The sequence below is a fragment of the Prunus mume genome, linkage group LG7 (genome assembly GCF_029339155.1).
Source record: "Prunus mume cultivar Tortuosa linkage group LG7, ASM2933915v1, whole genome shotgun sequence".
Lineage (NCBI taxonomy): Eukaryota > Viridiplantae > Streptophyta > Magnoliopsida > Rosales > Rosaceae > Prunus > Prunus mume.
In genome coordinates this window covers 6,843,286-6,869,061 of record NC_142704.1, presented here as the reverse complement: position 1 = coordinate 6,869,061, position 25,776 = coordinate 6,843,286, and the positions used below count along the sequence as shown (strand labels likewise).

Here is a 25,776-nt window from a genome sequence, read left to right as displayed (position 1 = left end):
AGAAGAAGGAAAACGAAAGAGGCTGGCTATGAAAATGATGGGGTTGCTTTGGTTTTTATCAAGGATCTGAGGTCTTCTAGGGCAACCTGGAGCCAGGGTTTCGGGCAACGGGCAGCTTGGTGCCTAGAAGGAAGGATTTGGGGCAGCGTTATCTGAGCTGCCCAAATAATAAACAAGTCTGCAAGTTGCAATGTTTTGATACTCTTGAGCTTATCTCTTGGTGTGGTAGTTGAGGCACGTAATGCATATGTAACGTAAGACACGTGCGTTCACATACACACATTTGTCGAAAGCATTAAAAAGGGAATATGCTTGTAGTTTCTTTTTTAATTTTTTAAAATTTTCTTAAGCATAGGTCGAGAAGTTTAGTTGATTTGAGATAGTCTATAAGTTTTTTTTTTTTTTTTTTTAATACAAGTTATACTCGGAAGGAAGATCCGACGCAAGTACATGCTTTGAAAGTTAACATCTCATTTTTGTTTGGTATAATGCCTCTCATGATTCTTGGTAGAAGATTCGAGATTTTTGGTAATTCAATTTGGCTAAAACAATAAAGGGAAAGGATTGTCCATCTTTACTTTATAGATTTTCACAAGATCTTAGGGATTGTTATTAACAATAATACACCATGCCTACCACGAAAAACATAAGATTAGTGGTGTCTAATCACAATTATACAGCCCCATGTCGACCATTACTGGCTCAAGCTAAACAGGGGAGTAGGACTTAAGTTACTGCATACCTTATAGGAAAAGCTGAGACCCTTTTTACAGTCACTTTTTTAAGTGTAACTCTAGTGTTACTTTACACACAACTATGAATAATACATGAACAAGCTATTCCCAGCGGCACTAGCAATCAAGTTTGTTTCTGGATGCCATGCCAAATGTAGTAGCCTGGAGCTTAGGTCATAACTACTTTCATTACTGCCCGAGCTTGAATTTTCATGCCCTGAAAAATCAGAAAAGACAGGTTTTAATCTGCAGATAGATATACTCTGAGTCTGAAGAAGGCAAAGAAACATAATGAGGTTGAGAACCCCAACCGTGCCGGTAAAATCCTCGTGCCAGATTGCTCAAGGATGACCTCCTAGCCCTTGCAGCAGTCCGGATAAGTGGTTTCCTGCTTTAAAGTTCATAAAGGAAGTAAAACTATCAGGGAAAATAAGATACAGACAAGAAATAAAACTGAACCTGCATACTGTATAACACTGAAATTATGTACATTTTCCAAGTGACAATGGAATTGGTTCGCAATTCCAACTCTCAAGTACTGTTGCTATTTCCTTATTGTAAGAGCAAAATGACCATTACACTTTTTGGGTGAGGGGTAGAGGAAATCATTCATGTCCATGGAGACCATTTCACTAAAAAGAAAAATTTGCAAAATAGAACCCTGCCCTCTTGACTATAAGGTTAGATTACACCAACTCCAAAATTTACAATTTGAGGGGAATTAGGGAGAGGATACCTGTTGGGAGTTTTGCTAGCTTCTATTGTAGCTCCTTCTTCGCTTCCATCTCCACCGGAGAAAATGCGCACTAGGTTGCTAAGTCAAAATAAAAGAAAGTTGTAACAGTTGGGCGAACACAAGTTGCACAACTTTGATGGGCAATAACAGCACTGGGACTTATATGCGAGAGTACATCCTGTGAAAAGGACATACCTATAAGATCCAGTTGCAAAATGAAGTCCATCTCCACTGAAGCAGCAACCAAATCTATCAAATATGCGATCATTGTTATACAACTCAGATAACTGCAAGGGGGAAAAAAGATGTCAGCTGTAGGGGCTACGAAGATATGGGTATGCAAGGTTGCACGTTTAAACTTAAAAGTAAAAGCTAAAGATACCATAAGTCAGCTGTGTGGGTCAGTTCACAGGTTGTTTAAGCATTAACATGGAGAAAATTTCATGTTGGAAGTTTATGCTCCAATTGTCCATGAACCTAATTCCATACATCTATAAATACAAATTTAAAAAAATCTCCAATTTGGAGTTAAAACAGTCATTCTTTTCCTTACCTTAGGGCGCAGATGCTCATGAATCTTGTATATTGCAACTGGTGAAGAATCCATATGAGTGTCCCAGAGCTAACACAAAAAAAACAAAAGCATCAATCAAAATAAATCCACACCAGCAGAAAAGGGTAAGCGCTGTCTCACTAAACTCATATAACAGGACATGAATTTTAAGAATGCCATCATAAATAAATTTATATAAACATCTCATTTAATCCGTCCTTAAAATAAAGATTAAACTATAAACTCTCAAAGTAAACCTCAACCAGTATAAAATACCTTTAGATTCATGTAGTCACGACTTAAGATGTGCCGTCCATCCCTCGAAAACTTCATATCAGAAATGGATGCAATAATTTCTGTGAAAAATGATTTCAGCCCATGAGAATCTCCATCTTGTAATCTGTCAATCCCTCCAATCCCAAATAACAAGTATCAGAACATCCTTGTGCATTAGATAATAACTAATAATACACAGATCACAAAAACGAGAAGAAACTCTGATTAGACTCACATTCTTGCACTGTGATCGCACAAAGCTGACTGCCGCATGTCAACTAAACGAATAAAACCTCTTGAGCTACTGTATGCAAGCAGATTACAATGAATGGGATGGAATTCAGCCGTTGTTATGACCTCTGAATAAAAGTTTATCAATTAGTGCAGATTACAAAACAACGACATACGTCTGCCCTTTGAGCAAACATTTTCTTGAATTCAAACCATCTTTCCACAATTGTGACATATATCTTGGTCATGGAAAAGCATGAAATCAACACAACTAAACAAAACTAAGATCACAACTGGTAGAGATCGTCATCCAGAAAAAAATATATATATAAAATGTTTGAAGATAATATAGCATGTTCTAGTATATATATATAAGCTCGCAGAAATTATAAGATGTAAAGACTAGAGGATAGAATACCAGTAAGATCCTCCATGTTTGCTGGCTTCATATCAAGGATATTGAAACACTGATCACTGATCTCAAGATTCCACAAGTTTATTCTAAGATCATCCGCAGAAAGAAATGTTTCACAATCACTGTACAAGGTTTAAAACAGATTCTCTCTTAGAAGAAGCATACATCTGCAAGTGTATAACTATCTACTTTACAAAATGGTTTCTGCAATTTGGAGAACAAATAAGAGTAATCAAATTAAGAACAAGTAAAGGAGGCGTGTCTGCATAATGGAAAAACAAAGATAGCTTCTCTCATAGCCTAAGTTTATGTGCAAGGAAATTTGTAGCTAGAGGAAGAGTAACTAAATGAGATAAAGATACCCACAAACTTTACCTATTATTTGAGATGGAGTTAATATTAAAATCATGAGCATGAGCATACACCTTTCGGCATCTTGTATGAGCAGTATCTTCCATGTCAGCTGCCTAGTCACGTAATAAACTTGTGCACTGTGAAAAACTGATTCTAACAGCACAAGAGTAATACAAAAAAATAGCTTTACTATACTGTGGGTATCAACCTTGGAATGCATGTCTTGAGATGGTGAGGCATTCTTAGCGATCTTCTCCATCCATTCCTGGCGATAGCCATTCGCAACAGCTGGTTTATCTTCCCTACTGACGAAACTCCTTTCAGCCAGAAGCATGTTATCTAAACATGCAAATGGATGAGCGTTCATTTCTTTTACTTTCTTCACCTTGCATTCCTTGACCTGATCCCAAAACCAGAAAGCAACCACGTTAACATTTCCCAAGCAATATTAACAGAGTTGTATATGGATCTAGTGTGGTTGTGATTATTCAATGTTGTTAGACAATAAAATATGCAAACTACCAATGATTTTCAAGACAAAAATGTTCTATCCTCGTTTTCAGTGTTCTTTTTTTCATGTATAATGATTTGGCACTTTAATTTTCCAATTTCCAATCTTCCCATGCAATTTTTCACCCAAGAACACAATTCTATTGCTTAGAAGCAGTTGTTTATCAATGACCAAACTAACCATATCAGTCCCACTCCCAACAAATCCAAGTCCTACACTACCATCAATCTCAATGTCCACCATTTGAAGTTAAAATGATTTCATCATTAGATTTCGTACCTTCCACAGTTTTATTGTCTTGTCATTTGTAGAAAGCATGAATTGGGATCCACTAGATGTTGCACACCATCTAACTTTGTTGATCTTCTCTTCAATTTCCACACTCTTTAAGTAGTCAAACTGAGTAAAAGGTAATAACATGATAATATAATAATAATCAGCATTGCACAAAATAAATCATATGCACTGGTACACTCCATACATGCATCAACACACACCATAATACGTTGCATTTGTTAAAAACAAGATTCTAATACATACCTCGGGTTCATGACCTTGAAACTCAGTCTTAAATTGAAACTCAGGATGCTGGGTGGATGTGAAATCCAACTGCTCCAGCTCATGTCGAGAATGATGCTGATTTAAAGTCTAAGAAGCCAATTAATAATTAAGGGTAAAAAGAACGTAAACCCAATTTCATCCAACAATAGATGCCAAAACAAACCAACACAGCCACCAGCCTAACAAGGAAGATAGCCCCAAGTGAATTCAAAAAACTCTTGCATATTTGAAAAGTATCCATTTAAAATTTATTGACCGATTCGAAAGTGTACAGGCAATTCTCACATGTTTCCCATCCTTCCTCTCGAATATTATGCAGCGGCCACCTCGATCTCCAATAGCAAGGAAATCACCACTCTTGTCGAATTCTATTGCAGATATCATATCAACTACAGGAAAGAGCATCACATAAGGAGTCAAGAGCAGAATTTATTTGTTTATTCTCTACAAAAAATGTATACGAAACAAACTGAAAACGGCCAAGATGAAAAATGAATCTTTGAAAAATTAAAAGCGGCATCGGCATTCCCACTTAAAACTTAAAACAATAAAATCAACTTTTACTCCAAAAGTTTCAAGTAATTTATACCTTCTCTCTGTTTAAAACAGAGCTTATGGAACCCCCCCTCAGGAAAAGGAAAAAAGAGTTGAACTAAACCTCAGCTCAGGGTCGTATAAATGTTAGAACAAGCAAGAAAGTAAAAATTAGAGCAATTAATCTTCCTATTCATGAGCTTTCTCAGTAACCAAACACAGCATAAGGAAAAAAACCAATTAAGCATTTCAATGAATTCACGAGCACAACACACATATAGATACATGTATAGAGACAGAAAGAGAGAGGGAGAGAGTCTAACCATCCTGAAGGTCGTCTCCGGGAGCTCGTTCGCCGAACACCTGAGAGAATTTCCAGTCTAGAGGAGCGGGAGGGTCAGAGCTCAAAGTCATGGCTGGCTTCCAATACGACGACGTTCGTGTTCGCTTGGCTTTGTCTTTGCACTCATAAGAATAGAATCAGAGAAGTTCTTGTTCACTGAGGGTAAGACTCATGATCATTGAATCTGTCTGAGTCCGAGATTCCTCTTCTCCGTCAACCACTCGAATTCCCACAGAAATGATTTTCCAGATATGCGCCAAATTTTAACATTTGGGCCATTGGTTTGTATAGTAATCACAAAATTTCACATTTTAAGGCCCAATGAGTCTCTCTCTGCATTGCATGCCGTTGAATTTTTTTTTCTTTATTGTTTTAATTGTATAAACTACTAAGCGTGATTCGACCAAAGAAAAAAACTACTAAGTGATAGCATAGACACATGTTGTTGCTAATTTACATGTTGTAATATAAATGGATAATAGAATATAGTATTAATATATAAATATACGTGCTTTAACATAAGTGGATTAGTAACATCACGTGACGGTGTGACTGTCTCATTAAGAAATTACTCACCACATGGCAAAAACACAAGAACCAAAATAAGTTATAAAGAAAGAGAAAAAGAAAGAGAACTACATCTACAAGACTACATTGCAAAATCTTCTATTTCTAACACAAGGTTCCCTCATTCATTTACAAGAATTTGCACTGATTGTAATTACAAAGCATTTCACCCACTATAGATGCAGTTTGCATCCTATCTTATACCTTGGTTTGGATGCTTCAATGGTTGCGGGGCATAGCGGTGGACGACTTTCGAGGAGGAGACCCCTCTCCATCTATTGGTTGTGACAAAAAGTACTTCATAGAAGTTCTGGAGACATCTGAACTAAGTATGCTAGCATTCAGGAATGGAGGCCGCTTTGGTGAAGGGATGACACATTCTTTATCAGTCAGCATCTGAACCACTTCAGTCATAGATGGTCTCACTGCAAGAGAAGCTTGCGTGCACAGAAGCCCGATTCGAAGTACATCGGATGCCTCTCTCTCCGGGAATCCCCCTTTCAAGATGGGATCAACAGCTTCAGTAATATTTCTTGCCTTGTAATGCTTCCAAACCTAATGCCATAAGAAAAAAGATAACACACAAACAAAAATATGCATGTCATTAAGCATGTTGGGCAAACTTTGTTTACAATGAATGATAACCATGCAGTTTGGTTCAAAGGAATTCTTTTTCTATTGATAAGGTCTGCATTGTCCAAACTTAGAGCTCCAATCAAATAATGCATCAGGGATGTGAATCTCACAGCGTAGAGAATTGAACTTGAGCCCTCTGCGAAAACACGATTCTTCCTGCCGCTCACAATCTCAAGAACCATCACACCAAAGGCATAAACATCAGCCTTATCTGTTAACTGTCCTCGGACAAGATATTCAGGAGCCATATATCCCCTACAACAAAAATATCAGATTAATTTTTACCCCATGGCTCTACCTTTTGCAGTATTTGAGTGTAAACATATCTAAAAGGTGGAACAAAATTACTGGGAGTGATTTCTTCTTACAATGTACCCGCAATTCCTGTGCTAAGATGAGATTTATCAGGACCAACACATCTGGCAAGCCCAAAATCGGCAATCTTTGGAATGAGATTCTCATCAAGCAGAATGTTGCTGGCTTTTATGTCCCTATGAATAATTTTTACTCCACAACTTCCATGAAGATACACAAGCCCCTCAGCAATTCCACAGATGATATCAAATCTTTGTTTCCAACTTAGAATATGCAGTGTGTCCTTATCTGCATGAGATAAACTTTTATTAATGGAAAAGAAAAAAAATTAGAAGTTGGTTTTTAAGAACTGCTTCTACTAGGTTTGGGCTGCTCACCAAAAAGGACTTGGTCAAGGCTTTTGTTGGGTACATATTCATACACCAGAAGACTTTCTGGACCTTCAATGCTGCAACCTAAGAGCTTAACAAGGTTCTGGTGTTGAATTCCGCTAATGAGATTCACCTCATTGAAGAAGTCGTCCACCCATTGGCGAGTATTGAAGTACAATCTTTTAACCGCAACAGTTCTCCCATCTGGAAGAACTCCCTTAAACACAGAACCAGCTCCTCCTTGGCCTAATTTCCTCGAGGCATCAAAGAAATTGGTGGCCTTTTCGAGCATTTCGTACTTGAAATTCAGATTGTTCTTGTGTATAGAAATTGATATCTGAATAGGACCATTGTACACTGAGAGAAGAAGGATAAAGAACCAACTTAGAAAATGTAGAAAAATAATAAAAAAGAAAATATAGGTTTTTAGCAGTTAGGAGAATAGTTTCAAGGCATTGTTTACCTTCATTTCTCTTTGATAATCTCTTGTAGGCCATAACAGCTCCAAACAAAACAAGCAAGCAAAGGACCATGGCAGATAAAATTGTAGCAACAATATGTTCCACTTTAACTGAAAAAACATGACACAAGAAAAAGAGACCGCTTGATCAAAACCCAATGCAAACATAAAAATTCAAAAGAGAGAAAGAAAGAAACATTGAAACCAGCCTCACCACAATCTTCTGAATCAGATTCAATTCCATAGAACCTCTCAGTAGAATACCTCAGATAACACCCTGCAAACATAGCCCTGCCTTCAAGCCCAGGCACACATTCCCGGCGGAGGCTACCCCCTGCTTCTTCCAAGCACTCTCTGCACCCGCTTTCATTGATTGTCTTCCAGCACTGTGCCAATGCATACACATTCTCCACCCCTCCTCTCTGCTCAAACACACCAAACCCTTCATGGCTCACGGCCTTTTCTGTCACATTTCCAATCACATCCTCAACCTTTCTAGCAAACTCTTCTGTTTTGGACTTCGAAACATCGACTGCTGGGCCGCTACACTTCACATTCTTGTGCTCTTCATCCAAAGATTGATGGGAGAACTCGTGATCATCATAGCCAAGAAAGCATCCGTCAAGATATATACGTGCCGAGGTAGAGGGAAGGCATAGAGGGAGCTTTGTTCTAGACACTGCAAAGCAAGCGGCGCAATCGATCGGTGAGAGGTCATCGTAGCATTGAGCAAAGGCGTAGACCTCCGGTTCAGGTGAGGCAATAGTGTACTCACCCCAGCGTTTTGCATTGACATCATTGGAGATGAAGTCCATTACTGTTACGAAGTTTGGAATGAAGTTGCTGCTGGAGTTATGCCTGGCATGTCCACAGAATCGACCCGCCTCGGAGATTCGGGGTTCTGAAGTAGATGAAGAGAAGAGGAAAGCGTAGATTATAAGGAATGTGGAAATAGGGCTTCGAGGGGTTAAGATTGGTAATCGCATGGTATTCAAATTGGCTGTGTTTTCCTCTGTTTCAAAATTGAGAAGAACAGGGGAAAACAGAGCAAAACAGAGGAATTTGGTCAACGGGTTAATCTCTCTGGATAATTGTTTCTGTTTTCTTTATTTGGGTGGAGATGGGGTTGTTGAGGCCTCAGCGTCTGGTTTTATCGTTTTTCATGCATGGTAGCTTCAGTTTGAAGCCAAAAGCCAAGAATGAGCCGCCTCAGTGCAGCATTTTTGACGCTTTTTGAGGACCCAGAATCTTTTGAACCCAACTTGCTTAAACCCTACAACCATACATGTTCTAAATTTATAATAAGGTAATTCATCCAAGGTTCTGAAATTTCAGCATGCTTTTACCATCAAAAGAAGAAAAAAGTGTTTGTATTTGGCTGTCTAACTTGTCTTCGACCTAAATCATTTCACATAAACAATCACATGTTACCATGCTCCTAAGCACCTTGATTTTGTAGTTTTTTCTTTTCAATATAATGTCTGACATGATGGCGAAAACAGGATTGATTGCCTAAAAGAAACAAGGCCCCTCACTCTGTGTTAATGATTACTTCCTGCATGAGGAACATGAGTAAAAACTTCAGGCGCAAATTATCATATGTTAATTCCCTAATTCCCATTCCATTATTAAATACCAAAGCCACCACAAGAATATTAAAAAAAATTGTTTCATCTGCTTGCTGCATTCTTGTAACTTTCCTGGAAAGCTCTGCAAACTTGCGACCTAACATTTGCACGTTTTCTGTTTCCTTATTTCTTATCCTAATAATCAGACTTATGATAAACGTGATTTGGGTTTTGAAATTAATAATAAAAGAAGTTATTGTGTTTCTTCCTTGCCTTCTCTTTCGATCAGATTCTTCCTTACCTAATGGCATTAAACATGTATACATATACAGCCATTACCTAGGATTTGAAAATTAGGTAGGCTAAATTTACCTTACGTACAAATCTATTAAATTTCGTTGGTTTCGGATCAGTGGCCCAAAAACTAGAAAATACCGACAAATTATTGATATCGGTACAAATTTGATAAAAAAGAATGAAATTGTGAGAAAAATATGGAAATTGTTAGTGAAACTTTAGAACATGTTACATATTATTTTAACACAAAATAATTGAAAGAAATTTTTATATATATAAAAAGGAATTGAAAGAAATGTATTGGAGAGTGATTTAAGTGAGTATATTGCAAGTTAACATGTTACTGTATATAATTAATGAAAGAGTATTAAAACAATATATAGAAGCAATAAATATGGGAGTGTGTTAAATATTTAAACAATAGTTGTTGTAGTTTGTTGATTGAGTCTAGTGGGGATTGCCACGATGTACACATTATTGTTACAAAAATTACTTTTTTAGCATTATTTTTTAATTTTTGAATGGGCTTGGTACGATATTGTGAAAAGAAAGTCACCTGGGTTATAGCCCAGGTTAGTCCAAGGACAGGTCCGTCCCCGTACAGAAAACTACAAACCGCTGGGTATGCCTTGTTTATTTTTAAAACAGTATTCTTTTTTTATGGGACAAAACAGTACTTCAGCATTGGTCTGATCCTACTACTGGCCCAAACCTCAGCCCAAGCTAATGATACGGGCCATTTAATGCTTTAGCCATGAGAACTTAGCCCATCTTAATTTCCAACCACTACTTATAACTTACCCCTTATAACTTACCCTTCATTATAGTCTGAGCGACTACTTAATCCTAAGTTGAAGCACCAATTGGGTCTAGCCCATTGAAAAAAGGTTTGCAAATCCCTGATCTCATATTTGAACTCCCAAATCACCTTGGCTGCTTGAGAAAAACCTCCTCCTCCCCTCTTACTAAACACAACATTAAACATGCACATGGAGTGGCACAGTGGAAAAGTTGGCCGAACTCTCCCCCTCCCCCTCTCAAGTGCACTTGGGTTCAATTCACGTACGAGACAATCTTGAAGCAACTCAATATAACATCCCTCCTCCCTAACGAATAATTTAAAAAAAAAAACGCAAACACAACATTAAACATTATAGTATTTGATTAAATAATGTCGACCCCAGTTATGTGAACCAAAGTACATAAGCATATTTCTTCTGGCATTGGCCAAAAATGGTCATGTTCATGATCAAACATGTACAAAATGGTAAAGATGGAACTGTAAATGGCAAGTCATCAGTCCTTGGTAAAACAAGGTCGATAAATGGTATCCATAACAGCAAACTGCATGTTCTCTGATGGCTTCCAATGGCGCTTCCTCTGATTTATAAACCAGTTGTTTATTTGTTTCTGATCCAATCCCGTCACCTGAGCCAACGAGATTTTGTCTGCTTCCTGCAGCAAATCAATAACAAAACAGATGTTAATTACGGTTTAAAATTGATCAAAGCCATGCTAGTATATATATATATTTTTTGTTTGTTTTGGAATTACCGTTGGGTATGGCCATTTGTCGTGAAGGTTCCACCAATCAAAGAGGGTTTGCCTAGCTTCTCTCGGGAGCTTCCCTTTCTTCTTCTTCTTGGAGAATTCATGCTTGAGGGTGCTTATATAGCCACTGTATTTACGTAGGAGTTTGTCCTTGAGCTCGTGCTCTTCGCCTGTTCGTGGAGACGTCTCTCCTCCACTCAAGTCTTCTTCATCAGATGAACCACCACCGTCGTCTGCAAATTGAAATGCACGAACGTCACCTTCACGCCTTAAACAAAACCCTATGGAATTGGTTAATTTCAGCAAAAACTGAGCAAGAAGATTGAAATGAAACAAAATAATAATTAGAGCATACAATGACAATCCGTTACTAATTGAAGGATCGCCTAGCAAAATATTGCTGCGTCCCAATATCATAAATAGTCTCCACCAACCCAAATAGTGTCGAATTAATCCTTTTAATTGTTAGCAAGATCGAGAGACTTATGCGAGAGCATGGGACATGGAGCCCCATAATCCAAAAAGGGCATAAAACAGGATTGTGCACGCAGAGATGGGGACCACCAGCGGACCAAGTACCCATCAGCTCAATCCATCCATTGATGATCATACATGAGAGATGAGGCCATGCATGCATGCGATACACACATGCACACATGGAGAGCAGGAAGTCGTGTTTCCAGGGATGTGATGGATCATAAAGCCATGCTACATGGAAGGCGGGGTCCACTAAATTCACAGCAATACTCAAAAGCAGCCACTGACAATCAATCGTTATCTCATCCGAAGGAGAAAAAGAAAACTTTGAAACAATGAAATATTATATAAAAATAAATATTTCTCAAGTTCGTTGTGTCGTATCGCATGCAGTCAATGACTCAATGGACTGGATGATCTGTCTCTTCTCTCAACTCAATCTCATACTCAGAGGTAACCCGTAAAGCACGCCAACCCCAAACCCCAAACCCCCTGCTCACTCTCCAATCTCAATCACTTCATATGGAGCCTATAAAACTCCAGACATACATTTTCCAACTTTTCTTATTTTCTTGCAGTTCCGAGGAAAGGTTGCAGAAAAAAAAAAAAAAAGCATTAACATATCCCCATGCTTTCCCTTTACCTTCCTTTTTTTCTTTTTTTTTTCTTTTTCTTTTTCTTTTTCTTTTTCTTTTTTCTTTTTTCTTTTGGGACTGTATATATCTAGGTTCATGTTACACTACTGTTTATAAAAGCATATGGGCATATAGTGGAAATCCAATTGAAAACTAATTGATGTACAAACATAATGACTGAACCCATTAATTCAATCTATTTTATAAAAACAATTTTTTTTAAAAACCTCATTTAATTTATACAAATTTATAAATAAACCCAATAAAAACATAATAATAACGTACATGAATGAGATGTCTAAAAGTGGTTGATAAAAAAGTATAAAAATGAATTTTCATGAAGGCTAAGTCAATCTGTGAATAAATAAAATCAAACATTGTCATGTCGTTAAAATAAATCGTAGAAGCAAACCACCCACTAGTGTATCGGTTTGAAGTGATGCTGGGTTTGAGTCCTAACGTAGTGTGTGGGTTTATTAGCTTGTTATCTCTCTTTTCAATTGGAAAGATTCTAAAAATGAATAAATAAAGCATAGAAAAATACGTCTTAATATTATTGACGTAGAGAATACCAGAAACACTCAGTTTACTGCGAAAAAGAGGGATGCAGAAAATCACAGAACATACCTAGCGAAGGAAGAAAAAGCATTGGGTGATAGAGATATGGGAAGGAAGAGCAACCGCAGCTTGAACCAGTGACTTTCAATGCTTAAAAAGCTGACCCTACTGTGGATGCAGCGGCAACTGCGGGAGTCCATGGTCAACGAGTCAACCACATACTCCTCCTCCCCTACCCAATGATCATAATGACAATTCTACCCTTCGTATGCGGTATATATGCCGTATGTCCTGTTTTGTACTTGTCCTAATAATAGTATAATACACGGTTTTCAACGCCCTCACTGAGGCATATGCTAGTGGGTGCACAGTAGAGCATGAAATGATATATCACGCCTCTCGTGCATGCACAGTGAGCAAACACAGCCTACTGAGTACAGAGCCAGCTACTTCTTTTCCTTTCTTCTTTCATTTTACTGGGAATAAATTTCTACATTTGATCAAATATCTCTAGATCAATTTCTAAGTTTCATTGTTTTTAGGGCGATGAAGCATAGCGAAGTTCAAGAAGGAATGACAAAGCAATGTTCAAACACAAATAACGAAGGATAACATATACTAAATTTACACACCTACACATTATACGGATGCTAAAACTCGAACCGAGAACCTTTTCTGAAGAAGCAAATGCTCCAAACCACTACATTAGTGAGTCTTTGCAACTTACATATCATTTTAAGACAAGGAATGATGGAGATTTCTACATTATTATATTTATTTTCTGGGCATTAATGTTGGTCAAGATGGTCTATCAGCCTCTGGTCTGGTTCAAATCATATAATGAGTGAAGACACAACTGAATAACTATCCTAACATGAAACCCTAATTAATAAAGGTGTACTTGTAGAACACCATTCAAACATGAACATTTACCAATAAAAACAGAAAGAAGAAAAGACATTCAAACAAGAATAAACAAGAAACACAAGCCTAATTCCAGAAAGGCTTGCATGGGCATCCTCGTGCCATAGGAATTGAAAATTCAAAGAAGCCAGCTCAAGCATGCAATTGACTAGAAAAGCACTCAAACCACATGATCAGTTCAGAAGCTTTAAAACAAGCTTCCCACACCTGAGGTCCCAAACAAAATCCATAACTTCCAAATGAAAGCAGCTTTTTTTCAAAGCTGTGCAAAAATAATAGCATATATACCATACTGTATCTGTAAAAAGTAACATTAAAATAACTTTTGTTGGCGACAAACTCCATATGTACCAAGTACAGATCGAATGGATTCAGCCATTATAGAAGTATATACAAAAACCTCAAAAGTAGGAGATCAGCAGTGATCAAAGGAATATATGTATATATTTAACTAGATTAATCTTCTTCAAAAGATTCTGTAAGGAAGCTAATTGTGTTGATGGCATTGGCATGGATGATTACAAGAAAAGTTGTTTATTTCAGATGGCCATTTGAAACTATATATTCCTAACAAGTCTTTCGAGTACAATGCCTTTTCCCAAAGTAAATTTATTATTCCTTCCCCATGGCATGCACTAAAACTCATACTCGATCATATCCAAACTTGGAAGATTTAGTATGGAGAGATCTTTAGGAGGGAGTGCATCCGCATTAAAGAAAGTTTAGTGCTACCATATGAAGAAAAAGCCCAGGGCCATTGATGCATGCACCCAAAATTAGGCCAATCACTTACTGGCTGAGAGCCTACATATACCCCATCCCATGTATACTTATATATGTACATAAATTCTCCTATGCGGACATCTAGATGTTATTACCGTGCGGACGTCATATATGATTTTCTCAATAAATTTGCCCTAGCTAGAGCAAGAACCAGTACATCAACTGAGTTAATTTCATTTTCCATTCTCTATAAATCATGACAAATGGGAAACCTTAGACTATATGTCTTATAGTGTGACAAAGAACAAGCATACATTACAATTTCAAACACTGCCTCGGAAACTGGTCAACCATGTTAGCATCTTTATAACATAAATAAGCTATAGATGAATTACATACTAAACCAATTGAAGAAAACAGACAGTAAAAAAATTGTGTAAATAACCTTCATTGCTATATATACTGTCATTGGTGTAATTTTGAGATGTCAAAATTATCTGGGTACTAGCGAGTTTCTTTTCATAATAGAGAAAACCTTCACATCATAGCACCGAAGGAAATCTCAGGTGCACACCTAGTCCTCCAGGGATATACAAGAAAAGGATCTCTTTTAGGGTTTCTAAATTTCTGCTGTGACATATATATTTTGCCAAATGCGTACATATATATCTGAGCCGTGAAAGCTTTAATTTTGTTTCGTCCGTAAGAATAAATAAACTGAACGTTTGTTTGTTTGAGGTGCAGCAGCTTTTTTAATATTTAATTTAATTTGTCTAATGAGAACCAATAAAGGGAACTGAGCCTAGGAAGTATAAGAATCCAAACAACTACAGTATGCTCTCTTCCTTCCTATGGCTATGAGAGAGACAGCTTGTGCCTGTAGCTAACTTATTGCTATTTCCTGATCTGGGTTTCCATGGGATTATGTATGTAATAACTTCAAAATATATGCGCACAAAGCACAAATATTAACGAAACAGAAAGCAAAAACAAAACAAAACAAGATTTAGTTAATTAATGAGAGAGAGAGAGAGAGAGAGTACTAGTAGTAGTAGTGTTATTGGAGGAGAGAGTGATGAGCTGCGTCTCCATCTTGTTTAAGAAGGTGATTGCTTCATCGAAAGGTCTCGTAAGATCCGATTTGTACTTGACTAATATATCGCAGTATGTCTCCTTTTTTTTTTTTTTTTAAACAACAAAGATAAATAAATAAAAAGAGAAAATCATTAGATTAGGCATAAGAACAAGAGAAACAAACACCGAGAGAGAGAGAGAGAGAGAGAAAGAGACCATGAAAGCATCGAGCTCAGGATCGGCAGTTGCCATGCAAGTTGAAGCTGAAGTTGAACTTCTCCTACAAATTAGATGATCACTTTCCCTCCTGATTTCGTCCAACACACTTGCCACTTCTGGTGGCGCTCCCACCTACACATGTTTATTGAGCCAAATCAAAAACAAATTAATCACAGTTTTAGTTTACAATTTAATTAAGCAACTTAATTAGTAGTTCTCATCTTCATCTCCTTCGTGGAAAAATTTTCACCACAAAACCCTTGACTCTCTAGACTAGAGAGACTGATGTAACACATATCATTAATTTCTTGGTCTTCTCTTTTCGTTTTGCTTTCAATTTGGTTTAGATTCTTCTGCCTTTCTTTCTTGGGTTACCCAATTAATTTCTTTATTTTCTGAGCAACCAAACGGATATATATATGTATATATGACTACTCCACCTTTTGGCAATCGATGTAAGCTTGCAGAAGCTTGGGGTAGAGAGGATGTGAAGCGATCTTCGCATTCATTTCGCACGAAACCTCTTCTCCCAAACCACACCCTCCTCCTCTTTCTCTTTGATTATTAATTCCAGCAGCCACAGCCGAAGCAGCATCCGATACACCGGAGGAGCAACCCGAAAACAAGGGGTCAGGCCTCTGCAGCCCGGGCATCCGGTCGCCCAAAGCCGCCGCCAAAGGCTCGAAGGTGCTCTTGTGGTAGTAGTTGTAGCAGTCCACCTCCACCTGATGCTGATGATGATCAGGAACCGTTAGATTCTCCGGCATGGCCATTGATGAAGAGTAGTATTGATCAGAGCTGAAACCTGAAGCCGGCGTCGATGAGGCGAGGCCGTACAGTTCCTCCATCATTGTTGGCTTTCCAAAGAGGAGGAGGAGGAGGAGGAGGAGGAGGAGGAGGAGAGGGTGAGCTAGCTATATACCTGCTTAAGCCTTAGGGAAAGACAAAAAGACCAGAGCTAAGCTTGTAATTATAGACATGGAAAGTGGAAGTGTGAGGCTATAGAGAGCGCACACATAAATTGTTTAATTAATTATACTATAAGTAGTTAATGGGCTGTATGTATATGTAGAAGGTGTAAATCAAGTCAAAAGGTCAACAACATGTATTCCATGCTCGGAGAAATGCTTCCAAAAAATAGTTTGTTGTCACCTCTATCTTTAACGTGTAAAGTAACGTAATTGAGCCAAATTCACATTATATATATATTTTATGCAAACGGTATAGGGTTGAAGGAGGGACTCACAACCCACAGAATTTCTTGGGATGTCATTGGGTTTATTTATAAAACAGTTTTTAATTACTTAGGTTATAAACCCCTTGCTACATGATTTTTTTTGAGAAAATCGAATTGACATTTATTTTCATTCTCTATGTATACAGTAAATATAATTAGTATGTCATTAATTACTGAATATTACTTTACCGGTTTGATATATATACAAAATTAACTCATAAAATAAAAGAATAGAAATTAATTATAGACAGGGATTTATTTGCAAGAAGAATTTGATCCTTACTGTGCATATGAAGCGATGGTCTATTGGGAAGTGTAAAATTTTAGCGTACGGACAGGGAGAAACTGGAGCCTTGGCTCTGTTCACCAGAGCTGAACTTCTTTTCAGTTGTCTGATCATGATTCATGACTTGATCCAAATCTTCGCACAGGGCTTAGAAGTCACTTCCCTTTCGAGTCTCGACTAAACTACAAAAAGTGGCCATCTCAACTCTCAACCCATTGTTGCATGGCATGACCCATTATGTATCATTACATTTTTTTTAAACATATATATATATATATATATATATCTTGCCTTGCATTGCACCAATAAGAGCACTTTCACCCCAAAAGATAAGGGTAAGACAAAAGTAAGGTAAGATTTGATATTATTCACGTGAATAGTAGCAATTTTGCCTTTTTTTATTCCACCCAAAGCAAGTCAGATTTCATGTGTGTTCTTACAAAATATAAAGAATCAAAAATTCAAACTCATAATACATACAAAAAATAGTGTATATATATCACATATGTCAAGAATTATATCGCTTATTGGTTGCAATCATAATTGTTCTCGACAAAGGGATAGACAAATACATTCTAAGCAAGAAAAATTGCAAGAGATAGACAAATAGTAGCGATTTAGCAAATATCTTTAAAACTTTTCCCCATTAAATCCAATAGAAAGGAAAAAAAAATCAAAATTTCCCAAATTAAAAACAACCTTAGGCCCCTTTATGCATTCATATCATACATGAAAAAATATTGACTAAGTATGAAAAATGGTTTTTTTGAATAATTATTTTCTCAAAATAATTTTTGGCCTGCTTTTATTCCTTACACATGAAATAAGTAAACTTGATTTTATGGGATTTTAGTATGAAGTATATATTAACTTAATGAGCCATCATTTTTAGCCTAAATCGTATTTTACACTAAAACCGATTTTTCATATTTTGACTTGGTGAGATTTGATTTTCTAGTATTTTTATTTGAATTTAAATAGGGGCTACTTCCTTATTTACATTGTAAACTTAAGTAAATGGAGTAATATAAAAATAAATTAAAGTCAAAGGACAAAGACATTTACTTAAATGTTCAAAATGGAAATAAGGTAATTTGTACACCTAGTGCATCACCACTAATGAGTAAGGCGTAATTTGAACTACCTCCTTGTGCCTTAATAAGTCACAATACATGTGTACATATCAAAACATAAAGTATTTGAAATAATATACATATATAAATACATAACAGATATTACTTTTAAAATATAAAAAGTTGAGTGAGGCAGGACCTCACCCAAAGGGCAAGGGCAAAGAGTATTCATTTTATTTTATTTTCTATTTTTTTATACTTAAACCATTAATTTTCAAAAACTTTTGGGATAAGATTTCGGTTGCCACGTGTTAATATTTATTATAAAATTATCACCAAAAAATTCAGATAACATTTTTAGATAAAATTTTCAAATTACATTTTCAGATAAGATTTTCGGTTGCCACATGTCCATATTTATTATAAAATTCACATCTCACTCATCATACAATTGAAATACCTACTTACTCATCATACAATTGAAATACTCATAGTCCTCATAATCCGACACAATGGAGTACAAGAATGACTCAATCATTGGCAGAGGCGGTTCCACTGGATCACGACGTGGGGAGTATTTTTCCTTCGGAGAACATAATATTTCCGACATGAAACGCACCACTAGAACCGACTGCGGGCATTGTTTGTCCACGACCCTCCGGCTTGTAAACAATGAAATTGGAAATGCAATAAATAATTTATTTTTAAATGACATTAAATTGAATAAAATGGGCAAAAAAAAATTATTACCTTGTCACCAAGATTTTGATCTCTTCGAACGTTTGTCCACGACCCTCCGGCTTCGATGGAAGAGGTCATTTGTATTTTTGCACAAATGGAATTTTGTAGTACAAATTTTGGTGTGGAAAGTGAATAAAATTGTTAGATATTTATAAGGGAAAAAATTCATATTTTTTTGTTTTCAAATTTTTTAGCCAAAAAAATCAAGGCCATAGGATTTCTGGACAAAAATCGATAAGAGCTTCAGGGGCGCCATGTGGCGTCTTCTGTCGGTCTTTGGCGTAGCGATGACATCACTGATGTCGCAAGCAAAAATCAATTTTTTAAAATTTTGATTTTTGTCAACTGACATTAGTAAACTCGGCAAGTCCAAAATTGCCCTTGGGCTTGCTTTAGCCGAACTTCATTTTGCGCTATGGAGTTTGGCCTAGGAGGACTGTTGTGGTTTGGGTGGTGCGCTGCACTTGCTCTAAATAAAATACCAATGGATCATACAATACCACCAATAAATGGTGTGTACGAAATTTGACCTTTTTTATATTGAGTTTTTCTTGTTTTGTAATGTCAATGAATGGTGTGTACGAAATGAGATCGACGATCAATGATTCATCAAGAGTAATAGTTAAAGTTGTAGAAGAAAATGATTGGGTATTCTACAATTAGGAGTAGCAATTTTGTGACGTGATAATTAATGACTCGAATTAACATGTTCATCTTAAACACTACTTGACATGAACACAAATATGACATAACACACATTTGGTCATTTAGATTATGTAATTGGATAGGATTCATAATCCTAGTCAAATATTTGGTGTCCTAAAAACAACATGGATTGGATTATGTCTAATCCTACTATAGCCAAATGCAGTAGGATTATGAATCCTACCAAAAGATTGGGATTAAGTTGGATTTAATTATACTAAGCCATGTAACAACACATTTCAATTCATCCAACCCCTTAATCATGTGTAGTAACAAATACATCATCGGATTAGTGTTATCATTTCCAATCAAATGCAATCTAATTCTACCTCATAATCCAATCCAATCTCAGTCAACAAATATCACGAATTATTGGGGTATGCTAAACCCTAAGGCATCATTTGGTGGGTAGCACAAGTATTAAGATTGGATTAGCTTATTCAAATCCCACCATAACCCTATTATGTGCATTTTTTAAAGAATAAGTTATCCTATGGGCTAAACCCTAAGGCATCATGTGGTGGGTCTAGCAATTACTATTCATTGTACTTTATTTCCTATTTGTTTATACTTTAAACTATTAATTTTGATAAAGATTATATTCACGTGTCACTATTTATTATAAAATTTTCATTTAAAATTTAAGATAACAGAATAAAATTTTCAAATAAAATTTTGGATAAAATTCAACATGCCTTGACTAATCTATTAAAAAAAAAGAAATTGGAAATGCCATTAAATTGAATAAATGGATTTTTTTAACCCTATTATGTGCATTTTTTAAAGAATAAGTTATCCTACCAAAAAGGTGTGGGATACATGCTCTAATACCACTAATCCAACCCCTTTGACTTTGAGCCCAAGATTCAAGAGCGGCAACACAAACCTCAGACACTAGTGTCAATACGCAATTCAATACGATGCAATCCTATACCTTAATCCAATATAATCCTAGTCGCTAAACATGGCCTAATAGGAGTGAGCCTGGTGTTGTCCACGCGTAACAAAGGTAGTCTAGGTATGAATTGAATATTTGGTTTAGGTGGTCAATAAGGCAGAAGAATAAAATACTTATAAGCATATATGATATGATAATTCAGAAAAGAAAAAAAAAGTCGCCCACTACGTACGATTACTCCTACCCACACACACACACACTGTAGTCATATCATCAGTACAAGAGCACACTAGAGAGAGAGAGAGAGAGAGAGAGAGAATGAAGTGATATGCCATGCGCTGCAGACCAATAGCGTATCGGAATCAGATCACTTTCGTCATTCTTCTTCATGTTATTATTCTCTTCTCCGTCAATTGATTCCTGTTTAATCAAATTAATCTCCTATAATTAGCACCTTATTAATGAAAGGTACGTACCTACCCTTTTCCTTAAACAAATTCAAATTTTTTTTTGGTCTGAAAATTAAACAAATTCAATTAGGACAACGAATATCAAACTCTTCCAGCAAAAAGTAGAATAGTTCGAAAACATAGTTTCTAGTTTCTATTTTCTTAAACTATTTGGTAAGAGAATATTTCAAAAGACGTCAAACGTTTTGATAACGAAGGCGGGCTAGATTAAGTATTGTTTATGAAGCAGCAAAGCAAAGCATATGCTACTCTCTTTTAACAGAAAATTAAGGCAGCCAATCCTCTATATCATAAATTTATAATGCAAGATTAGCACGACGACTTTCACTCTCAGAACAAATTATAAGAATGATATAATAATGAAACATTAAAAATGATGATTAAAGTAAAAGTTTAAACCTAAGTAGATCGACGGCCGAATTAGGGTTGAGAAACGTGACTAAAAAACCCTACCCATCGGAATAAAACTGATTCGCCACAAGCTTATGTCTCCAAAAGCAATTCTCATGTCGACACGCTCCTATTCGTATGAACATATTATTATATAGTATGTGTGACCTTTGGCTTTGTATATTTCTCTAGCTTGATCATTTTGTCCCAAACCTTCTTGAAATACTCAACTAATGATTTTAGAGCTCCCATCTTTTGGCTATTTTCTGCAAAGCAAAGGGACACAATAATAAGTCTAGCCGCAAATCCAACTACTATAATGCATATATACCAAACTTAGAGGCCCCCCTTAAAAAAATTGATATCAAACTTAGAGTAGTAATTTTTATGTATAATTCACGTGGTGCATGCGATACTAATTCATTCGTCGAGTTCATTATTTTAAAATTAATTATTCTAGGATACCGTCTAACAAGTAATTAATTGCTTTTGATGACTACACATGAGACATGCCATAAGTATATTTCACTTGACAAGGGATTTGGAGGTTCAGGATATGTTTGGGAGTGCTTTTAGAAGTGCTAAAAACGTTTTTGATAGTGTTTGGCAGAAGAATTTAGAAGTGTTCATGGGTCATAGAAGCGCTTTTTGAAGAAGCATATGTAATAAGCACTCCCAATTGCTTTTCAAATAAACACTTCAATTTCTCATTAAAATTTCAACATCTTTGCAAGAAAAGTGTTTTTTCTAGAAGAACGTATGAGCAGAAGTGCTTCCTAAAAAAGTAGTCCAAACGAGAAGATGATATATTCTGTTTTTTAAATACAAAAATAACAAATAGGAAAAAGGAGTATTGAATATTACTTTGGATAGTACTTGAACGTTTCTTTTTTGGTGGGGCGATATTTCTATTTCATTAAGCCCAAAAAGAAAGAAAAAGCTACAAGCCCAAGGCCCAACCCAAAGTAGTGTAAAAGTTTACATAGCATTGGCATTGGGGCCAATTCACGAATACGAAGAATATAAAATGTCCATTATACCCTGATATAACAGAGAATAGTTAGGGCAGCACTGACTTTTCACATTTGATTTCTGCTCACTCGAATTTAGAATATATCATTGGGCTGTGTTTGGGTTGAACTGTTTTGTTTCTTTAGTCCCGTCTGTACTCTGTGCGTAATAATACACACGAGCCAAACGCAACCCTACCTCGCTTTTCCAGTTTGACGTACCTTCTTTGTAGTTAAGAAACAACCGCCAACGAACAACGGTATCTTCTTCTTCTCCTTTGGTCCTATATTCTGCTGCTCTCTCAAGCTTACAGATTTATTTTTCAATATTTAACTACAATATTCTATTTTATAACACCATGTAAAATGAGAAATTAATTTGGCCAAAGCCACAGTTTTGCATGCATTAAAATCACTTGAAGTTGTGCCTGTAAAGTGTTTGATGAAATGCCTAAGTAATTCTCAGTGGACGTTGAAAACTTGAACGAGTGTATAATTTGTTCGGAAATGATACAGGAATGGATGTGGCACATTGCAATTTAGACGGCAATGCTGACGCCGTTGAATTTTGTCCACACGACTCGTACCACCATGTCTTGGCAGCTTCAACGTACACATTGCAAGAGGGTGATCGGCCGAGCCGAGCTGGGAGCATATCACTTTTCAATGTTGATGCTGATTTGGGTCGCCTTGATTTGTTTCGCCGGATTGAAACGGCGGGTATCTTTGATATAAAATGGAACCCGGTTGGAGTCTCTGTGAGTCCTCTTCTTGCTCAAGCTGATGCTGATGGTTACTTGAGAATTCATGGTCTTGAGTGCTGTTCAGATGAAGCACGAGGTATGGTATGGCTATACCCAAGATTGTACTTTTAGTTCAATTTCAGAGCCAAAGGTTTAATGCGCTCTTTAAGTTTTGGTAATGTAAATATGTTAGCTTTCTTTTAACTATTGAGTGAAGCTGAATCAGCAAAGCTATAACTCTGCTTATGATCACTGTTCTTATCTTTTAACTGGTATTTTGAATATTTGAAGCAGGGTTTTCTTTGAGAGAGATAACTGATGAAAAAATCAGTTCTGCCATGTGCCTTTGCCTGGACTGGAACCCTTCAGCTACATCTATAACTGTGGGGCTATCGGATGGTTCGGTCTCGATAGCTTCTATAGTGGAATCCCAACTAGAGACACAAGAACTATGGAAAGCGCATGGCTTTGAAGTTTGGGCAGCTTCATTTGATACTCACCAACCCCAGTTAGTATACACTGGTTCAGATGACTGCAAATTCACTGGTTGGGATTTGCGAGACGGCCCTTCCAAGTTGGCATTTCAGAATACCAAGGTTCATACAATGGGAGTTTGCTGCATAGTCAAAACCCCCAACGACCCGAATACCGTACTTACTGGTAGCTATGATGAATACCTGAGGGTATGGGATGTAAGATCAATATCAAGACCAGTTAATGAAACCTCAATTTGCCTAGGAGGAGGAGTGTGGAGAATCAAGTACCATCCATTTGTAAGTGGTCTAGTCTTGACAGCTTGTATGCACAACGGATTTTCAGTTGTCAAGATTAATGGGGACAAAGCTGAAGTAATTGAAACGTACAGTAAGCATGAGTCACTTGCATATGGAGCTGACTGGCACAGAGAGAAATCGTTTCGTGAAGGCAAAAGGAATAGCACTTTAGTTGCTACTTGCTCGTTTTATGACCGGCTTCTTCGCTTGTGGATGCCAGAAAGTGTTTTGCAGGATTCTGTGCTTTGAGCAAATTTGTTCAGTTGAGTTGTGAAGGATCCAATGGTGTCACTTTTGAGATTCGGCATTCGTACCTTGTTCGGTATGCATTAGTGAAGAAACGCATCTATCTTTTCTTTGTATTAAGTAATATAAGAAATTCAAGTTCCGGTATGTTAAGATTAAACAATGAACATGGTTACTACTTTCTGAACAAAAGCTAAGACAGCTACCCATGAAACAGGGTTTGCTTTTGCTACCTCGATTGTTTTGAGTGGATTTTGTATTGTTTTCTTCAAGTAAGTTCTGGTCATCTTAAGATTAAACAACTAACATATTACTATTTTCTAAGCTCATCGGGCAGCAACCCTGAAACGTGGGCCCTGCTTTTGCTACTTTCAAAAGTCGAGACTCAAGAATGAGTCCTTGAGTTGGGTTGAACTTTCCTACCAGACGAAAATAGAAAAGTTGGAGTAGGGCTAAAGCGTAAAAGGGCTTGATACTGTGGGCTTCAATAGAATTTGGACTTAACCTAATTTCTCATCGATCGTATAAAATTCAGACCTGCTAGCTGAAGGATGTTGTTGAGCATTTGGGCCACCTTTCAATGAAATCAGCAGTCTGCTGATACCTTTTTTTTTTTTTGGATTCACCCAATTTTGATTCGCCCAAGTGAAGAAAGATTTTCTGTACATGTGGAGGTCCTCTTGCCCATAGCTCTAAGAAAAATTCTTTTGTTTTGTCTCCTTTTATTTTGTCAATCCTCCTTTTATTTTGTCAATGTCCTATTTCGGATCTTTGATCATTTTCCTTTCCTTCACGCAGTGTATTACGAGAGAGAGAGAGAGAGAGAGAGAGAGAGAGAGATAATGTTTTTGAGGTTGAGCTTCCATGACCTATTTGATATCACATAGTGAGAATCAATGTAATTGTCACTGGGGTTCACAATCTGACAATCATCTTCCCCATTTTTTGTCTTTGCTTATTTCTTCAATGCAAATGTGGGGGCCTTAAAGTAAACCACAACAAGACGCAATTACTCCCTCTTCTTGAATAAATTCCTCAATGTTTTTACAATTACTGCTGGAAACTGATGGTCCCCAACCCCAAGCAAGCATTTTCCTTTGAATAATGCAGTAGACAACATATAAGACATAGAATAAATGGTGTTAAATCAGTAGACATGGTCTACAAATTATCACCATTTTGATCTCTCACTGGTTGTAATTGAAGACAGACCGAAAGACGAACAACAATTTGGCTTATTCAAGGTAGCTTTTTCATCTTTTGAGAGTCACATGATGATTAAGATGCAACACATTTTTATTATCTTTTGTATGCTTTCACCAACCAAATGATTGGTGGGTTTTGTGGAGCAGAACAAAAGTTTTACTTTTGCAATCTGCTGCAGAAGTAACATGCATGAGCACAAGTGCTACCAAAAAATCAATCCAAATCCTCCCCACCCCTTTTAAAATAGTATGAAACTGTTGAAGCTAGAAGAAAAATGAAGGCAATTGGTCAACTATTAAGAAAACAAATGCCTTGGACAGGGAAGTATATTTTACTTTAACTTAATTATGTTAGCTGCCAATAAAATATGAAGCA

The 25,776-nt window shown here is 36.7% G+C and overlaps 4 protein-coding genes across 9 annotated transcripts; 1 reads left to right on the top strand and 3 right to left on the bottom strand.

Annotated features, from left to right (window-relative positions):
• Nucleotides 1-551: 551 nt before the first annotated feature.
• LOC103343111 (serine/threonine protein phosphatase 2A 55 kDa regulatory subunit B beta isoform-like) lies at nucleotides 552-5,533 on the bottom strand. 4 transcript variants are annotated; one of them, XM_008246787.2, is made up of 14 exons: nucleotides 5,229-5,533; nucleotides 4,657-4,760; nucleotides 4,351-4,458; nucleotides 4,090-4,209; nucleotides 3,508-3,699; nucleotides 3,321-3,412; nucleotides 2,949-3,067; nucleotides 2,535-2,658; nucleotides 2,300-2,423; nucleotides 2,024-2,092; nucleotides 1,666-1,757; nucleotides 1,471-1,548; nucleotides 1,046-1,125; nucleotides 552-951 (listed from the first exon to the last, which is right to left on the bottom strand). In XM_008246787.2, the coding sequence occupies exons 1-14, from the start codon at nucleotides 5,317-5,319 to the stop codon at nucleotides 815-817; spliced, it is 1,530 nt and encodes a 509-aa protein (XP_008245009.2). In that variant the 5' UTR covers nucleotides 5,320-5,533; the 3' UTR covers nucleotides 552-814. The 4 variants fall into 4 exon arrangements, with proteins under 4 accessions (XP_008245009.2, XP_008245010.2, XP_008245011.2 ...); XM_008246788.2 differs by having other exon boundaries at nucleotides 1,046-1,122; XM_008246789.2 differs by having other exon boundaries at nucleotides 4,351-4,446; nucleotides 5,229-5,471.
• Nucleotides 5,534-5,775: 242 nt separating this feature from the next.
• LOC103343118 (cysteine-rich receptor-like protein kinase 1) lies at nucleotides 5,776-8,843 on the bottom strand. Its single transcript, XM_008246796.2, has 6 exons — nucleotides 7,812-8,843; nucleotides 7,601-7,708; nucleotides 7,144-7,494; nucleotides 6,820-7,054; nucleotides 6,562-6,706; nucleotides 5,776-6,370 (listed from the first exon to the last, which is right to left on the bottom strand). Exons 1-6 carry the CDS (start codon nucleotides 8,581-8,583, stop codon nucleotides 6,035-6,037), a joined length of 1,947 nt encoding a protein of 648 aa, XP_008245018.2. The 5' UTR covers nucleotides 8,584-8,843; the 3' UTR covers nucleotides 5,776-6,034.
• Nucleotides 8,844-10,606: 1,763 nt separating this feature from the next.
• LOC103343109 (homeobox protein knotted-1-like 2) lies at nucleotides 10,607-16,633 on the bottom strand. 2 transcript variants are annotated; one of them, XM_089041719.1, is made up of 5 exons: nucleotides 16,064-16,633; nucleotides 15,621-15,755; nucleotides 15,374-15,503; nucleotides 11,017-11,294; nucleotides 10,607-10,917 (listed from the first exon to the last, which is right to left on the bottom strand). In XM_089041719.1, exons 1-5 carry the CDS (start codon nucleotides 16,472-16,474, stop codon nucleotides 10,759-10,761), a joined length of 1,113 nt encoding a protein of 370 aa, XP_088897845.1. In that variant the 5' UTR covers nucleotides 16,475-16,633; the 3' UTR covers nucleotides 10,607-10,758. The 2 variants fall into 2 exon arrangements, with proteins under 2 accessions (XP_088897845.1, XP_008245008.2); XM_008246786.2 differs by having other exon boundaries at nucleotides 11,017-11,246; nucleotides 16,064-16,613.
• Nucleotides 16,634-22,565: 5,932 nt separating this feature from the next.
• LOC103343108 (Transducin/WD40 repeat-like superfamily protein) lies at nucleotides 22,566-24,467 on the top strand. 2 transcript variants are annotated; one of them, XM_008246784.2, is made up of 3 exons: nucleotides 22,566-22,693; nucleotides 22,950-23,273; nucleotides 23,468-24,467. In XM_008246784.2, the coding sequence occupies exons 2-3, from the start codon at nucleotides 22,952-22,954 to the stop codon at nucleotides 24,196-24,198; spliced, it is 1,053 nt and encodes a 350-aa protein (XP_008245006.2). In that variant the 5' UTR covers nucleotides 22,566-22,693; nucleotides 22,950-22,951; the 3' UTR covers nucleotides 24,199-24,467. The 2 variants fall into 2 exon arrangements, with proteins under 2 accessions (XP_008245006.2, XP_008245007.2); XM_008246785.2 differs by lacking the exon at nucleotides 22,566-22,693 and having other exon boundaries at nucleotides 22,702-23,273; nucleotides 23,471-24,467.
• The last annotated feature ends 1,309 nt before the right edge of the window (nucleotides 24,468-25,776 follow it).

Coding starts and splice junctions, on each gene's coding strand:
- LOC103343111 (XM_008246787.2), bottom strand. CDS start 5,319: ATGACTTTGAGCTCTGACCCTCCCGCTCCTCTAGACTGGAAATTCTCT. Junction 4,761..5,228: donor CGGAGACGACCTTCAGGATG/GTTAGACTCTCT, acceptor TCTTTCCTGTAG/TTGATATGATATCTGCAATA. Junction 1,126..1,470: donor GCTAGCAAAACTCCCAACAG/GTATCCTCTCCC, acceptor TGAACTTTAAAG/CAGGAAACCACTTATCCGGA.
- LOC103343118 (XM_008246796.2), bottom strand. CDS start 8,583: ATGCGATTACCAATCTTAACCCCTCGAAGCCCTATTTCCACATTCCTT. Junction 7,495..7,600: donor ATTATCAAAGAGAAATGAAG/GTAAACAATGCC, acceptor TTCTTCTCTCAG/TGTACAATGGTCCTATTCAG. Junction 6,707..6,819: donor ACAGGAATTGCGGGTACATT/GTAAGAAGAAAT, acceptor TTTTTGTTGTAG/GGGATATATGGCTCCTGAAT.
- LOC103343109 (XM_089041719.1), bottom strand. CDS start 16,474: ATGATGGAGGAACTGTACGGCCTCGCCTCATCGACGCCGGCTTCAGGT. Junction 15,756..16,063: donor CTTACATCGATTGCCAAAAG/GTGGAGTAGTCA, acceptor AAACATGTGTAG/GTGGGAGCGCCACCAGAAGT. Junction 10,918..11,016: donor ACAAATGGCCATACCCAACG/GTAATTCCAAAA, acceptor GATTTGCTGCAG/GAAGCAGACAAAATCTCGTT.
- LOC103343108 (XM_008246784.2), top strand. CDS start 22,952: ATGGATGTGGCACATTGCAATTTAGACGGCAATGCTGACGCCGTTGAA. Junction 23,274..23,467: donor CTGTTCAGATGAAGCACGAG/GTATGGTATGGC, acceptor GAATATTTGAAG/CAGGGTTTTCTTTGAGAGAG.